The 15,578-nt window shown below is 31.4% G+C and overlaps 2 protein-coding genes across 3 annotated transcripts in view; both read right to left on the bottom strand.

The window, feature by feature from the left end:
* The window catches only part of LOC117174915 (lipoamide acyltransferase component of branched-chain alpha-keto acid dehydrogenase complex, mitochondrial), a 29,980-nt gene extending 28,742 nt beyond the window's left edge, over nt 1–1,238 (bottom strand). Inside the window, exon 1 of one of the 2 annotated variants that reach the window (XM_033364368.1) lies at nt 1,186–1,238. In XM_033364368.1, the coding sequence (XP_033220259.1) occupies nt 1,186–1,187 (2 nt within the window). In that variant the 5' untranslated portion in view covers nt 1,188–1,238. Of the gene's footprint in view, nt 1–530; nt 1,157–1,185 lie in introns of those variants that run through there. The other variant, XM_033364367.1, reaches the window with a different exon arrangement.
* A 6,587-nt stretch (nt 1,239–7,825) lies between these two features.
* Nucleotides 7,826–15,578, bottom strand: part of LOC117175258 (metabotropic glutamate receptor) — a 57,636-nt gene continuing 49,883 nt past the window's right edge. Inside the window, exon 5 of the mRNA XM_033364953.1 lies at nt 7,826–9,926. Coding sequence (XP_033220844.1) covers nt 9,778–9,926 — 149 coding nt within the window. The 3' untranslated portion in view covers nt 7,826–9,777. The remainder of the gene's footprint in view (nt 9,927–15,578) is intronic.

The raw sequence follows: 15,578 nt of genomic DNA, 5'->3' as shown, positions 1-15,578 counted from the left end.
ACTCGGGATACTTATAAGATACTACCATGATTTTTTCAGATTTTTTGGTCCAAAAATAAATTAGGCCAAAAACCGGCCTTACCGACCCTCCCCCTTTATATGAAAAATTGGAGTTTGTGAATTTTTTGCGTATTTTTTTAAAAGTATTGTTATTTTATATTTAAAAATAATTTTTTAAAAACCCTACACATTTTCAAACAAAATTTTATGAAACAAAATATTCTTTTGCTGTATTTTTAATATAAATAAATCATGTTTATTAAAAAACAATTTTTCTAATTGTTTAGATTCGGGAGTTTAAAAATGTAGAAAATATTACGATATCCGGAATTTTATTTTTTGGGACTTTTTAGTCGTCACTTTTAAGTTTCAATACGACTAAATTGAGGTTTTAACAATAATTTGGGTGTCGCTCCGAGCACTGTAGTATCCATAGATATGTAGTTTTAGTATTTGGCTTAGATAAAACATTTCTATGTAAGTTTACTAAGCGTGATAAAACTGGAAAAATTTAATAAAATCTGACTCACATTTTTAAAGACTGTAGAAAAGATTCGGGTCAAAATATCCAATATCCATTCTGAGAATTAACTGGCATATATAATTGACCTCACTAACAGTGAAATTGAAAGCAGTCAGTATGCAAAATCCATTTGGTCGATGAATTTCTTATCTTTCTGGTTATGAGTGATGATTAAACGACGTACCGAGATCTCAAATACTGATATATTATTGATGAAACAACGTGAACTTCAAGCAATGAACAATGCTCTAGTCTAGCGATCATGGTGGTAAACGAAACTCATTGTTCGTTGTTTTCACTTGACTACTTAGTAACTTACTGAACATGAATGTTTATTCAAGAGCAAAGATATTATGCTGCTACTTAATTCGTCATTGCGCAAGCGAGAGTCAATAACACCCGCGATAACAGATTCACTGAGATCCGAATTGCTTTCGACATCATGTTTATAACACGTGGTTATTTTCAAATGATTTTTTCAACAATGTTTTGAATTTAGTGACGGTAAAATTGATATTTTAATTTTGGGGAAAATTAGAAATATGTTACGTCTTTCAATAATTTGATATAAAGAAGAATTATTGTAAATTATGTCTAGTCATCAAGTAAACAAAAGCTTTATATTTATTTCTGCAATGTTACGATTCTTTGCAGTTACGTACATTTTCGATCATATTCACTAAACGTCTATAACACAGAACAAATGGTATATACACCAAACTCTCGCTTGAGTCATCCCGTTCTCAGCCTATCTAGAACAACTAACTCACGCAGTTTCTCATGGGAGTAGGGCGAGAGCGGTTGCGACATTATGGATATAGATATACAGGATGTCTAAAAAGTCCCGGGACGGTTGGATATTTCCTCAAGTAAAACTTTTTTCAAAAAAGTGAAGGTCATTCCTGAAGTAAATTTCAACGAGGAATTCAATGGTGACCTTCATTTTGACCTTGAAGTTGACCTTCATGGCTTTTTGAAGGTCAAATTTGTTTTTTTTTAATGGACACCCCCTTTTTTTACATCTGCAATCAATAGAGCGGAAAATTCTACGTTCAAGTATGTACACAAGTCATAGATCAATTGTAACGTTCAAGGTCAGTTAGAGGTTATTTGTAATTTAAAAAGTTTTCCAAGAGATCAGTGCAATTCCTGAAGTAAATTTCAACGACAAATTCATTGGTGAGCTCTGTATTGATCTGGGTGATGAACTTCAAGGTTTTTTCCAGGTTTGTTCCAAGCAGTTTACGTTGCAGAATCCGATTCTGCAATTCTTCTAAGCTTTGCGTTTGCGTTGAGTCCACCTTTGAGGGAACTGATTATCCAAATATGCTCGAACCTCCCTACCGTAATGAGTCGCTGCTCCTTCCTGCTGAAGCCAAATATTTTGAAAATTATCGCCTGTAATCTCCCTTATTCTTGGTCCTCAGATCCTGCAGATTTTTGCCGACTAGTTCTCTGAAGGTCCTTGATAGATCCATGATTCATAAAGCGCCTTACAGTTCTTTCAATTGTTAATTTTGAGACAGGATTTAACTCTTCTACATTACGAAAAGTGCTATTAAAAAGCAAATGAACTGGATCGTAAGATCGAACTCGATCTCCTCAACCACACATCATTAATACAGATACCCTCTCTCGTTCTGAAAGTTTGGCTTGCGCCATAATAATCTTTTAGCGAAAGATAGTAAGTATGTACTCGTAATACGTACATTTAGTTCCGATTCGTAATATTCATGTGGAAGAACGGTATGGGACTTATGGTATCTTACTTATGGTATACCTTACTATCGGCGAGAAAATTCGAGTCCTCTGGCATTGACGTTTAATAAGTGCGTGAAGAAAAAATGGTAGGTTAATGAAAGAGGCATCATTTTAAAGGTGCAAATGTTGTACGTTAATGAGATTTGAAAATCTGATGAAAAGTAAGGAAATTTGATAGCTTTTAAAAACAGTGAACTTTGAAGCATAGTTTTTCATTGAAAAAATAATAGGAAAAATCTTAAAAAATTCATGGTGGTACATTAAACATTTCCGAACAGATTACTGTTGAAAATTTTGCAAACCATAAATAATTGTTCGTTTTTTGTGAATAAATATGCGACCGCACTATCTTCAGTCCTAATGAACATAATTAAGTGTAATAATTTACAATTTGAAGGAAGTATATGCTTCTTGTTGTCTTCGTACAAATTGCGATATTTGAAGTCATTTTTTATATAGGAAAGCAAGTGCGAAAGCCCAGCATGGTGCCATTTTTTCAGGGGATTGGCCTCGGTTTTCCTCAACACAGGGAAAAGATTTGAAGGCCAGAGCGAGGCTCGGTGGCGCAATTTGGGTAGGTCAGGCTGAGGAAAACCAAAGACGATCCCCTGAAAAAACGGCACCATGCTGAGCTCTCGCATTTGCTTTCGTATATAAAAAACCATCAGATTTTCAGATCTGTAAGCTACAAATAATTTTTTGGAATATTTCTTTTCGGCTCATTAACGTACAGCATTTTTACCTTTAAAATGATACCTCTTTCATTAACCTGCCATTTTTTCTTCACATACTTTTTCAACATCAAAGCCAGAGAACTCGAATTTTCTCGCCGATAGTAGGTATTGACTTAGGTATCGAAAAACGGTATAGGACTGTATAACTCTTCGGGGAGGAACAGAACTCTTACCAGAACACCTGGAATGATTTAATGAAAAATTCCCTTATGATTTTACAATATTCAAAACGCTGTAACCAAGATCAATACAGAGCTCACCAATGAATCTCTCGTTGAAATTTACTTCAGGAATTACACTGACTTCTTGGAAAACGTTATTAATTTCACATAACCTCTAACTGACCTTGACCGTTAAAATTGACCTACGACTTGAGTACGTACCTGAACGTATAATTTTCCGCTCTATCGATTGCAGATGTAAAAAAGGGGGTTTCCATTTTAAAAAACAAAGTTGACCTTCAAAAAGCCATGAAGGTTCACTTCAAGGTCAAAATAAAGGTCACCATTGAATCCCTCGTTGAAATTTACTTCAGAAATTACACTGACCTCTTGGAAAACTTTTTTAATTTCAAATAACCTCTAACTGACCTTGAAAGTTACAATTGACCTATGACTTGGGTACGTACCTGAACGTAGAATTTTCCTCTCTATCGATTGCAGATGTCAAAAAGGGGATTTCCATTTAAAAAACAAAGTTGACCTTCAAAAAGTCATGAAGGTCAACTTCAAGGTGAAAACGAAGGTCACCATTTAATTCCTCGTTGAAATTTACTTCAGGAATGACCTTCACTTTTTAAAAAAATATTTCATCAGAAATATTCAATCGTCCCGGGACTTTTTAGACACCCTGTATATTCCAATTGGAAACGAGTCAGGCGGACCTCACTGTTTACGTTTCTGTCCCCCCGAAATCAGTCCAAGGCTATCTGAAGGCAACCCTCGACACTTGAATGAAAACGAGAGTTTGGTGTAAATCCAAGGTTCACAGTCCGGTGCCTATTATGATTTTTTCGTATATAATAGTATCGAGGATGTATTCGGAGCCAGAATAAACCGTCCTGACCGCAAATGTAGCATTTTCAAGACGGTCTATTATGGCGCTGAGCAGTAGTGAAACGTTTTTGTATTTGTTTTAAATGGTCGATGTTAAAAATTATTTCAAAATTTGACTAGATGTTAACGAAAAGATTAATTTGTTGTTGTTGTAGTTTATTTTTCATTTTTTATACATTCAAACAGGCTGGCTCTTTTTAGAAATTTACAAATGAATATTTGGACAAATCACTCAAAACATTTTTTGGTATGTCGATTTAGCCAGCACCCGACTAGGGCCCGAAATGACTGACTACATGATGAGAACAGAAAGGCATTTCTTTAGTCTTCACATTTCATTTTCGATATTTTTTTAAAAACCCTGGCTCTTTTTGTAAATTTAACCCAAGAATATTTGCATGATACAGTTAGAATTTTTTCGCTTCTGACTAGCTAACAAGAACCGCATTTGGAGCCGAAAAACCTGCTTAGATGATGAAGACCAAAATCATTCTTTTAGTGTTGGCTTTTCATTTGATTATTTTGCAATTTTAGAAAAAAAATATTTGGACAATGCACTCAGAACATTTTTTGGTATGTCGCTTTAAATGACTGACTAGATGATGAGGAAAAAAATGTATCCTGTTAATGTTAACTTTTCATTTTTTAACATTTTGATGTTCTAAAGATTATTTAGACGAAACACTTAGAATTTTTTTGGTTTTCGATGCAGCCAGCACCCGATTAAGGCCCGAAATGACTGACCAGGCGATGAGGAAAAAATGTATGTTTTCAATGTTCACTTTTCATTTTTGAACGATTTGGTGTTCGAAAGATTATTTAGACGAGTAACTTAGAAATTTTTTTGATATGTCGATGTAGGCAGCACTTCTTTAAGGCCAGAAATGACGGTCCAGATTAGAGAATGCCCTGACTGGACTCAAGTCTGTTTTGGAAATCTTTTACACGAGTTTCCTTATTTTTCTCCTTGCCACACTATTTTTCTCGAAATTTCCTATAAGCTATATGTTTGAGAATTTTTTTGGTACTTTTTTGGCCTCTTTTTTGAAGCTCAAAGTATTTTGCAAGATTTATAAGACACTTGCGGCCATTAATGAAGAAAGTTTGTGTAGCTTAGAAAAACTGCAATTCGTTTTCCGATGAAAACTATGATTAAAAAAATATAAATTATTTCAAAATGAAATCATAAAGTTTCGAAGAAATCCTAAAATTTTTGCAAAATTTATGTTTTATTTTAAATTGAAGGTTTTTACGTTCTTTTAGTTTAGTTTGTTTGTTATATTAGCGTTTAAATTGGTATTTTTAATAAAAATGATTTAATTTAAAAAATTAAGTTTTATCAATAATTTACGTTATGTGGTTTTACTAGCATTTTATTACCGCAAATTGATCACAATCACAAAATTTGATCGTTGGATTCTTTAGTTTTTTTCTCATTTCCAAGATTTTCATGGTTAAAAATCATTAGATATGAAAAAATATTTACAATTTAGAACCAATGTACGTTCCATTAGTGTTTTTTCGTGGAAAATTATTGGTATTTTTAATAAACAAATCATAGGTTTAAAGGATTATTTACAATTTTTCAACAATTTTAGGGTATTCTGGCGTGTATCATATGACATTATTATTTTTAAATAAAAACCATTAGATATAAATCTAATGATACATTCTGTTTTAAATAATAAAGTTTACCAGCTTTAACCATTTTGTATTTGTTACAACTTTTTATCGCAAGTTACATTTTTATAAAAAAAGTCATTAAAGAAGATTCATTACTTTGAAACAATTTTAATTTATGATTTTCATCGAAAATTGTCATTTTTTATTAAAAATATAACGGTTTGATTGTTAATACAAAAATATGTATCTTATTTCATTCTCAAAAATACCAATTCTTGTACAACTTTTTAGTTGGTTATCACTGAAAAAAGAGAATAAAATTTCGAAAAGATTACAACAACTATTGAATTGTTTCTTACATAAATAATTTAGTTATCAATTTAAAAAATGTTATAAAGTTTGCAATAAAAAAATAAGATCTCAGACAATTATTTGATAAGCTTATGTTGAAGATTTCATGCTATAATCGAGGGTAAAATATTTCTACGGGGAAAAAACTTCGAAGGAATAAACTAACACTGTTTCTCTTAAACATTCGTTTATTTCCCAATTTGTTCTACAATTCCTCGTGAAACTCTCTAAACCATGGTTACATTTTTTGTACGAAAAATTGACTCGAAGGCTTTCTATCGTAAAAGTTGAAAAGAAGTTTTATGGGTGTATAAAGCCTACGGGAAAAACCACGAGAAATTGAGAAAAGGGAATGCGATGGCACACAATACATTTCTAATATATATCAATGTTTTATTAACAATACTAATACTGTATGAGTGATATGACAATGACTTATGATAATCGCTTCTCAAATATGCAATGATAACATAATTCGGCTCTAAGGTGTTTTTGTAAATTTCTTAAATTAGTTTTCAATATTTTTTTATAAATGTACATCTGACCATCATGATTTATACAAATTTCTATATACAGGCACCTTAAAAAAATAAGTTATTAAAGAAAGACATTAGTAGCATAATAAATTTAAAATTTTCAATGGTATTATTAACATAATGCGTTTTTTGATCACAGAAAAACGACGATCCTCAGAAGTACGTCGATTCAGTGTTTTGGGTTGCAACCGAAATAAGACACCGGATAATGAGAATGCAGCTATGTTCATGTTACAGTTTCCCACTTTAAGTTTTTTCATTTTCAGAAAAAAGTCTCTTATTTCTAGAACATAACAAATGAGCTGCAACAAAAATAACCCCATTGTTTTTTTCGTGATTTATAAATAATATAAGAAATTGCAATTATTATATTTTCTGAAAAACAATAAATAGGATGATATAGAAACTAAAGTTATTAACATTTTTTAAATTTTATTAACTATAGTTTAAACGTTGTAACAATCTAATCCTATTTATGGAAAGCAATTTTAAGCGTATCCCTTTATGACTTGTCCACAGAAACTTGAATAAAATATCACATTAAGTCTCAAATAGAATATGTGGGATCTCTCGTATATGGAATTTTGAAAATGTAATAAGCCATAAATGTTCGGCACGTACTGGACCAAATATTAACTTTTACGAGATCCCACGATTCTCCGAGAGTATCTAAGGAAACTTTGAGTGTCTGTGGGATGGAATTCACAAAATAAAAGCAAAAATAAAATAACGAAAATAATGTTTATACGTAATATAAGTAGCTTTTTTCATAATATTTTTGGATATGATTCCGAAAAGACCTTACCACATACCCTCTCGTAATTACGGAAAACTTATTACTTTTAAACAAATATTGGTGCATTCTTGATTAAAAAATGTAATATTGCTGTTTGAAGTCGTAGGAAAATTATTAATTACAATTTGTTTTTCAGTGAAATATTGTGTTAATTCATCAGTTTATATTTTTAGATTAAAAAATAATAAAATTACAGTCACAAACTCTGAAGTTTATCAAAATTAAATATTCTAAGAATAATAATAAATCAACGTTACTACCGAGCCTGAAAACTAAGAAAAATGTTTCTTGATTCAAAAAAATGTATATAAATTGAACAATAACTATGTTTGAAATAAGCAAAAATTTTGGTTTAGGCATCAATGAAAGAATTAATATGTACGAGTTTAACAAAGAATTTGTTGGATTTAAATACATTTTGTGTGGATCAATAATAAACCTGTTTAAATCAAACAAAGCGAATTCTAACCAATTTTTTGTATAAATCAAAACAAAAATATTTTTTGATCTGATGCTAAAGCAGAAAATTCAATAAGCGTCTAATAAGCTCAAGTAGAAAATCAAATAAGCAACGTGTCATTTTGCCTTCAAGGCTCTTTTATAAAAAGATATTGAAAAAACGTAAATTTGGGGTGTTTTTGATGGATTTGCATAATTCTGAAAATAACTAAAATTTTTTTTATTTCTTTGGTTAATTTTAAAGGCAAGTCTCTATAGTATTTTGATAAATTTTTCATATATTTTTAGAAGAATGATTTTTTTTAAATGTAAGTATTACCACATTTTTTTAATTTCACTACTTTTTGCACACACATTCACCCTAGAGAATCTAGGGACAAAATTTTAAAAATAGTAACAATTTAGTTAAATACTGTAGGGTTGCCTTTCAAACGAATCCAAGAACTTTAAAAACGGCTAATTATCTCCAGAATTATACCAATTTTTCTAAAACATTCCAATTTGACGTTGTTTCAATACCTTTCACACTATTGTTAGAGAAAAAAATTTCATGGTATTATTATAAAAATTAAGTCACTTTAGCCACAGCTCAAAGAACGAGGCGTGTCGATAATTTCCGTCGATAGTATGCCAGAACTTTAAGGGAAATCATATTGCAAACAATACAATAAAATTTTTAAAGGAATTTTTGACAAATTTGACCTGTCTTCTTTTTAAAAGTTGATCTGAATACCTTAAAATGACCTGCAATTTTTAAATCTGACTTCTATAACATCCGCGTGAATTATCAATTTATTGGTGGCTTATGATAACATGAAATAATCTGAATTTTCGTTTGTTTCATTTTAAAATTCAGTTATTTACATTTTATTTTTTCACACTGCGATGGAATTTTTTAGAAAAAATCAATTTTTTTTTGGCGTCAATTATGAATCTCGCTATTTAAATCGTGTACACAATAGCAGCAATAAAACACTTTTTAAGAGACTTTTTTTCTTGTTTAAAAAGGAATTAATTTTTCTAACTTATAGGTCAATTTGAGGTCGCATCTTTTCGCTTTAACCCCGGTTTTAAGTTTATTAACAATATTATAATTTCAGATGAATAAGTAAAAACAAGAAATAAAAAAAATCGTTTAAAATATATCATTTTTAACAAAACCTCCTAGAATTTATCAAGAATTTTCCATTTGATTCACAAATTACTAACTTTATGTACATAAAATAGGTTTAAGAATAATTTGAGTAAGAGTTAATTGATTGCCACTTACTAAACGCAAGGCTCATGTTTCTCTTTAATTGCTGCACCATTTATATTGAACGTTAAATTGACTATCTGAATAACTTTTTCCGGTTCTAAAACATCTTATGAGGGTCATAAAACCTCAGGAGGGGAGATTTTCCACTTTAAGTGTTCCCAGTTTCATCTTCTTGGAAGCCACATTTTCAAAAGTTCGTAATTACCGTTTCTATACCTCCCTTCGATATAAGTTATATGCTTCCCACATGGGAAAGTTTTAAAAGTCAGCTTTTCGCGCAAAACGACAAAAATCTATATTTCATTCCTGTTTTTACCTTTGTGGCGTTATTTATATATAGAAAATTATATTACAATATAATTTCTGTTAATTTAGGTTTTTTTATATCTCACAATCAGAGCCGATTTTGATAATTAAGATGAAAACTACGGTACAGCACATACTCTGCATGATCACCTTTAGTCTCTATTTTTATCGCATAATCCTGCTGAAGATCCCGATGGATTATAGTTCAGTATTTTGCATTATTTGTCAGAGTCTTTTGCACTTAAACGCGCACTACGTCGTGAAGAAATACTGTTTGGCAAATTTTACAAACTTACATACCTCGATCAAATGAGTCGAGATAAATATCGAACGACATCGTCTTGCACACCAAGTCTTTTGTTTAAAGTTTAAAGTTTAAAGTTGAGCTATTTGTTCCTTGTTAAGTAATTTGGTTGAGGCGTTCGACGATAATGAGATTTCAGTCACACCCATTGACGTTTGTACTGCTGCTGTCAGCGCAGACTGTAGAGGAATAGTTTCTTTTATCATCTCACAACCCGTATCTAAAACAGAAAAAAATACAACTTCTTAGTTTTTTAAATCAGTTCTAGTCAGTTCAAAAGTGAGACTGGTTGCCGCAGGTTAGGGCAAACCTGGAAATCAAGGAAAAGTTAGGGATTTTGAAAAATAATGGCAAGACAGGGAGTTCTTGTAAGACGCACTTTAAAGTAACTGTCAAGAATATTTAGTAGGGTGAGTCGCAAAAATGGTTTCAGAAATCACAAACAATATCATGCCTAAAATTATCACATTTGGATCTCTGTGAAGTGCATCTACTGAATGTGGAATCGATTGATTTAAATATAGATAACTCGAGCAAGTATCGACATCTGTAATTTGGTGATTATGAATTCTCTTTTGTTAAAGGTCGTTCGTCTTCAACGAATGTATTCTCATCTCGTGTCTCGTGCTGCGCACCCGATTTTGTCAAATATGTGATTTTTCTATATTTTCTTCAACACTTTTATATCAAATTTATATTGTATTTATTTCCATACATCGACCTGGGATTGCTTATGCAAATATTGCAAAATAAAGTATGTCAGGTCAAAAATCCATGTACTTCAAAAAATCAAAACTGGTTTTAAAATTTGAGCCAATACCTTTCAAATGCAATTGACGTTGTCAAAAAATTGAAAATCAATCATTAAAAAAAAAATCGGGAATTTAGAAAAGTTCCAAGGAATTTTTAATTGATTTCAATCAGTAGTGTCCTTTGCCCCCACAAAAATCTGAATGTACCTATGTCTACAATATACGATAGAAAGCGAGTTTGCCCTCCCCCCTCAAATTTCGTTCCGGCGCCACTGATCTCAATAATTTAAAGGGATTTCAATAGTTTTTAATTATTTTAGGGTACCTATTTTAAAAGATTTCAAGGAATTTTCAAAAAATTGAAAACATTAAAAAAATATTAACGATTTTAAGGGATTTAAACAAATCGGCATGCGCTTGTGAAGAATTTCTTTCTTATTTATAATTCGAAGGGACTTTAATAATGTTTCCGACGATTTCAATGATTTTAAGGAATTTTAAAAGCTTTTAGGCTATTGGAATAAATTTTCAAGGAACTCAGGAAATATCACGAGATTTCTTAGAATTTCGCGGGATTTTCAATTGCTATTTTTTTCAATTCATTTGAATTCACCTTTTTCATCTTTAAAATTGAAAAGTTTTTAATGTTGACAATTTAAAATAAAATTTTTTTGCAATTTTTATGATTTAAATGAGAGATTTCTTGAATTTGGAAGAATGTTGCAAGTTTTGAGTATTACAATAAAAAGTCATGTCATTTTTATGCTTTAAATTTAAATATTCTTTAATTTGAAAGATTTGGAATGGAAAACTTGACTTTTAATTTTCAAAATCGTTAATATTTGACAATTTTTATTCATTAGCCTTAAAAATTAAAGAGTTTTCAATTGTCAATCTTCAAAATTCAGAAACTTTTTATTGCATAGTTTACAATTTTTTAGCAACTGTACTATAGGGTTTATTATAAATGGTATGATACATGTAGGGTAGTAATGAAAGGGACAGAAGCAAAGCTTTTTGGAAACATATCCAGCCTCGCTTCTTGCTTCGGGAATCGAACCCGCGCTAGCGTGGCTGTCAAGGCTGCAGTGTTGGAACATACGACAATCAAGATACCATCTGAGCCACGATGACTCCCTATTTTACAATTTAGAATTATGCAAATTGTAAGGTTTACAATTGTAAATGTTACCAAATTGTATGATTTACATTCGAAATTGAGCAGAATAGAATACTTGAGTTTTCTAAAATATTGATTTTTCACATTATTACTTAATTAAAAAAAAAAATTCTATACTTTTTTTTGCAAATGATTCTTTACAAAGATATTCTAAATTTAGGATAGAATAGATCTAAGAAAAAATTGAAAATCGGTTAGGAATTTTAACTTTAGTTTAATTTGTGATGAAAATTCTATTCGGCCCCGCTGTGCGCCGTGCCGAAAATCTTTTAGAATATATTTTTTTTAATACAAAAAAAAAACACATTTTTCCTACTTTGTGAACGACTTTAAGACACTTTAAATTTTATATGTATTTATTTAGTATTTAATTTAACTATGTCCCTTGGGTAAGAAAACAAGAGTAAAAAATGATTTGTTACATAAACAATATAAAAATGGATATTTTGATTTTTTAATCTTCTCAAATATATTGCAAATTTTACAAAACCCTTTTAAGACCAGGATTTAGTACCCCATTTATTACAAAATATTAAAAAATCAAATAAATCGATGACGAACTTTTTGTCTTTGACATTGAATGCCCCCAATTGGAGAATATCTGTAAGACTTATCATCATATAAAATCCCACATTAACATACTTATTTTTTTCTTTGCTTTTAATTTCGCTCGGTTCTTTAAGATAATATTCATTATACAAAATGAATTTTTCTTCCTTCTAATCAATTTTTCCTCGATATAGAGGCATTTATGCTTGACAAGTTGGAGGAGAAGCTCTAATTAATCCAGTGAGCAACGTGCAAAGTAATGTCAGATAGTTTTTAAGGAGACAAAGTCTTTCTTCATCCATGCTGTGAATTTTGAGCCTTTTACTAATTACTGGAAGGCATTAAAATTAAAATCACCTTAATTACCTTATTCTTCAGATTGCCTAATTATCAAACACTATACATAATTACAACTTTTATGTAAAAATGATGTAACTTTATATTTCAGTACTTTTTAAAACAGACTTCTCTTTGATTACACTCTGATGTTAGGAATACTAGGTAACTCGAAACCCTGAATAAACTCGTTATTTCATGTTAATTTTAAAGCCCATTTCTCGTCCGCAGGTAAAAGCTGTACTCGGGCTTTACATTGAAATCCAACAGCCTAATCAGGCTAAGTTGAAAAACTAGTGAAGGAAGACTTGTTAGTTAAAGTGTAAAGAAAGAATTGGAAATGCTTAATCTTAAACACTACCCGGGGCAAAATCCTAATACTCGGCAAGTCCTCCCTGCATGCTCTGTTACGAAAAATAGAGTTCTGCGCGAGGTTGGAGAGAGCTTTTCAGTCCTCGTTTTTCCTCGAAAACGCTCGAAAATTGCGAATTCGGAAATAAATAGGCTTCCGCGAGCATTAAAGAAACTTTAGCGAGCACTTGTGAAACATTGAATATTTGTTTGAAATCTCGCTACGTGCTCGCTCAGTACTCTAAAATCATCGGGTAAACTCAGTTTGATAGAGCACGGAGGGATTGTTAGGGTATCGCGAAATCCTCTTTAATGCTCGCGGAAGCCTACTTATTTCCGAAATCACAATTTTCGAGCGTTTTCGAGAAAACACGAGGACTGAAAAGCTCTCTCCAACCACGCGCAGAACTCTATTTTTCGTGACAAAGCATGAAGGGAGGATTGCCGAGTATTAGGATTTTGCCCCGGGTATCTTTCAGCTAAGGGACCTCAGGGGAAAGTTGGGTATGGTATCTGCGGAGTATGGAGAGAATTACAAATAACGGCCGTATTTTTATTTCCGTATTTGTTTTTTACATTTAATAACTTTTTATTTTTATAAAATTATTAATTTAATGCAATTTCTTTTTTTAAAAACGCTTTAGAACAGTAATTATGACAAAACAGTTTTGGTGGAAATTTATTAAAAGTTTTTTTCTGAAATTAAGCACTCAAATCATATTGTGAAATAATTAAAACATGAAAAAGTTAGCTTTTAATAGGTGAAGTATTTTAGTAAACTTCGGGTCAAGTACGGGGCATGATGTCCCGCCGCAGCGATCCCATGTATTTCAGTAGGCAGTACGAGGTAACTGCTTTTACCACATACTTTAATTTGATTATTAAGAAAACATTAAATTAATGTTAGAAATGCCTGGAGTGATTTTTTTCCGTCGCATTAAACTTTCCAAAATTATTATATTATATAATTTTTATTTTACAATGCTTATATTATTCAAATGAACGGCACACTGAGAAAAAATTTAGTATTCGCAACAAAACACTTTTGTTGAACAGTTTTTGTTGTCAGAGCAAAATTTTGTTTGTTAGGACAAAATTATTTTGTTTGTTAGGACAACATTATTTTGTTTGTTAGGACAAAATTATTTTGTTGGCCATACAAAATATTTGGTTCTTAACACAAAATTATTTGATTAAGCCTTATTTTGTTGTCCTGAACAAAATTTTGTTGAGCCAACAAAACTATTTAGTTAGCCCAACGAAAGATGAAACCACGCATGCGCTTTCGTTCAGTGGGACCACCTGCACAAGTGTGCAAGTTAATTTCCATGATGGCGGATAATACCGGTGAAGTCGCGCATTCCAGTATCGTCAGACGTGCTGTTTAAACTAATCTAAGTGTGTGAATAAACATTATGGATACTTGATACCTCGTAAATAAAATAGATTAATTGTCCATTTATCGTAGAGTGTAGACAATTTTTTCTTTCTTTTCGTAGAGCATGGCATTGATAAAGATGCGTTTGAGGGTCTTACGCCTGTTAGTCCTTTCGTTGAAGAACTCTTGGAAAACGAAGTGCTTAGAATACAAATAAAATTTGAACGAAAGCTACGAGATTACATTACGTTAAGGGAAAAAGGTATCTCCAATTGAATATCGAATCAGGATAATAGTTCTTTTCAGAAAATATCAAATAAATCACCAACTGAATTGTTTAAAGTTTCGCGATGATAACGATTCCGTGTTGAAGGTACTTTTTTAGATTTTTATTGTTTTTGGTTGTATTTTTATAAAATTCACATTATTAAGTTGAGGAGCTGAAGAAAAACTAAATTTTTAAACAAAATATGTTTTTACACAAAAAATATTCAGCAACGCTGATAAAACTATTTTGTGTATACAGCAAAACAATTGATTTGAGGCAAGAAAATAATTTGATTGGCCATGCAAAACTATTTTCTTAGGTTAACAAAAAAATTTTGTTAAATCAACAAAATATTTTATTGAGGTGACAAATAATTTTGTTGTCTGAAAAAAATTTGATTATGCTAACAAAACAATTTTGTTTGGCCAACAAAAGGTCTTAACAAAAAATCTTGTTGTCTCAACAAAATAATTTTGTTGCACGAGGAGGAACAAAATTATTTTGTTAAGCCAATACAATTTTTTCTGTTCCAGCCTAACAGTTTTCTCAGAGCAGTAATATAACAACCACCATAACCCAGGGTATGGGGACCCTTGGTGTAAGGGTATTTTTTCAGGAAGACCTGTTTTGAATTAACCCGCCAGCGCCCAAGGTATTTTTTGTCCCAAAATTTTCGTGAAACAAATAATTATGCCTCTGCGTTCGCAGCGATGCCATATGGCACCCAGGGACGCTGAAGGGTTAATCGTTGAATTAATTTGACACATCGAGTTCATATGCAGGTTCTTAACCAATCATATTTGCCATAAACCAACAAAGTAGCTAGAAATGAATCCTATGAAAAATATTAATTCCACGATTAATTTAAAACAGGCCTCCATAAAAAGTGACCCTAAGACTACATCCATCAATTAAGTAAAATGTAAAATAATTACGTAATTAAGCAGCAGTTTGAAGTAATACGAGGGTAGTTCAATAAGTCCTTAGAATGACCAACAGATGGCGCGCGAATCGCTCCAAATCATCTGTTTTCAGTCAGCACCACTCCCGACTAGATA

This window comes from Belonocnema kinseyi, chromosome 6, assembly GCF_010883055.1.
Source record: "Belonocnema kinseyi isolate 2016_QV_RU_SX_M_011 chromosome 6, B_treatae_v1, whole genome shotgun sequence".
In the NCBI taxonomy this organism is placed as follows: domain Eukaryota; kingdom Metazoa; phylum Arthropoda; class Insecta; order Hymenoptera; family Cynipidae; genus Belonocnema; species Belonocnema kinseyi.
The sequence above is the reverse complement of the archived record's forward strand: the minus strand, read 5'-3'. Positions and strand labels throughout refer to the sequence as shown.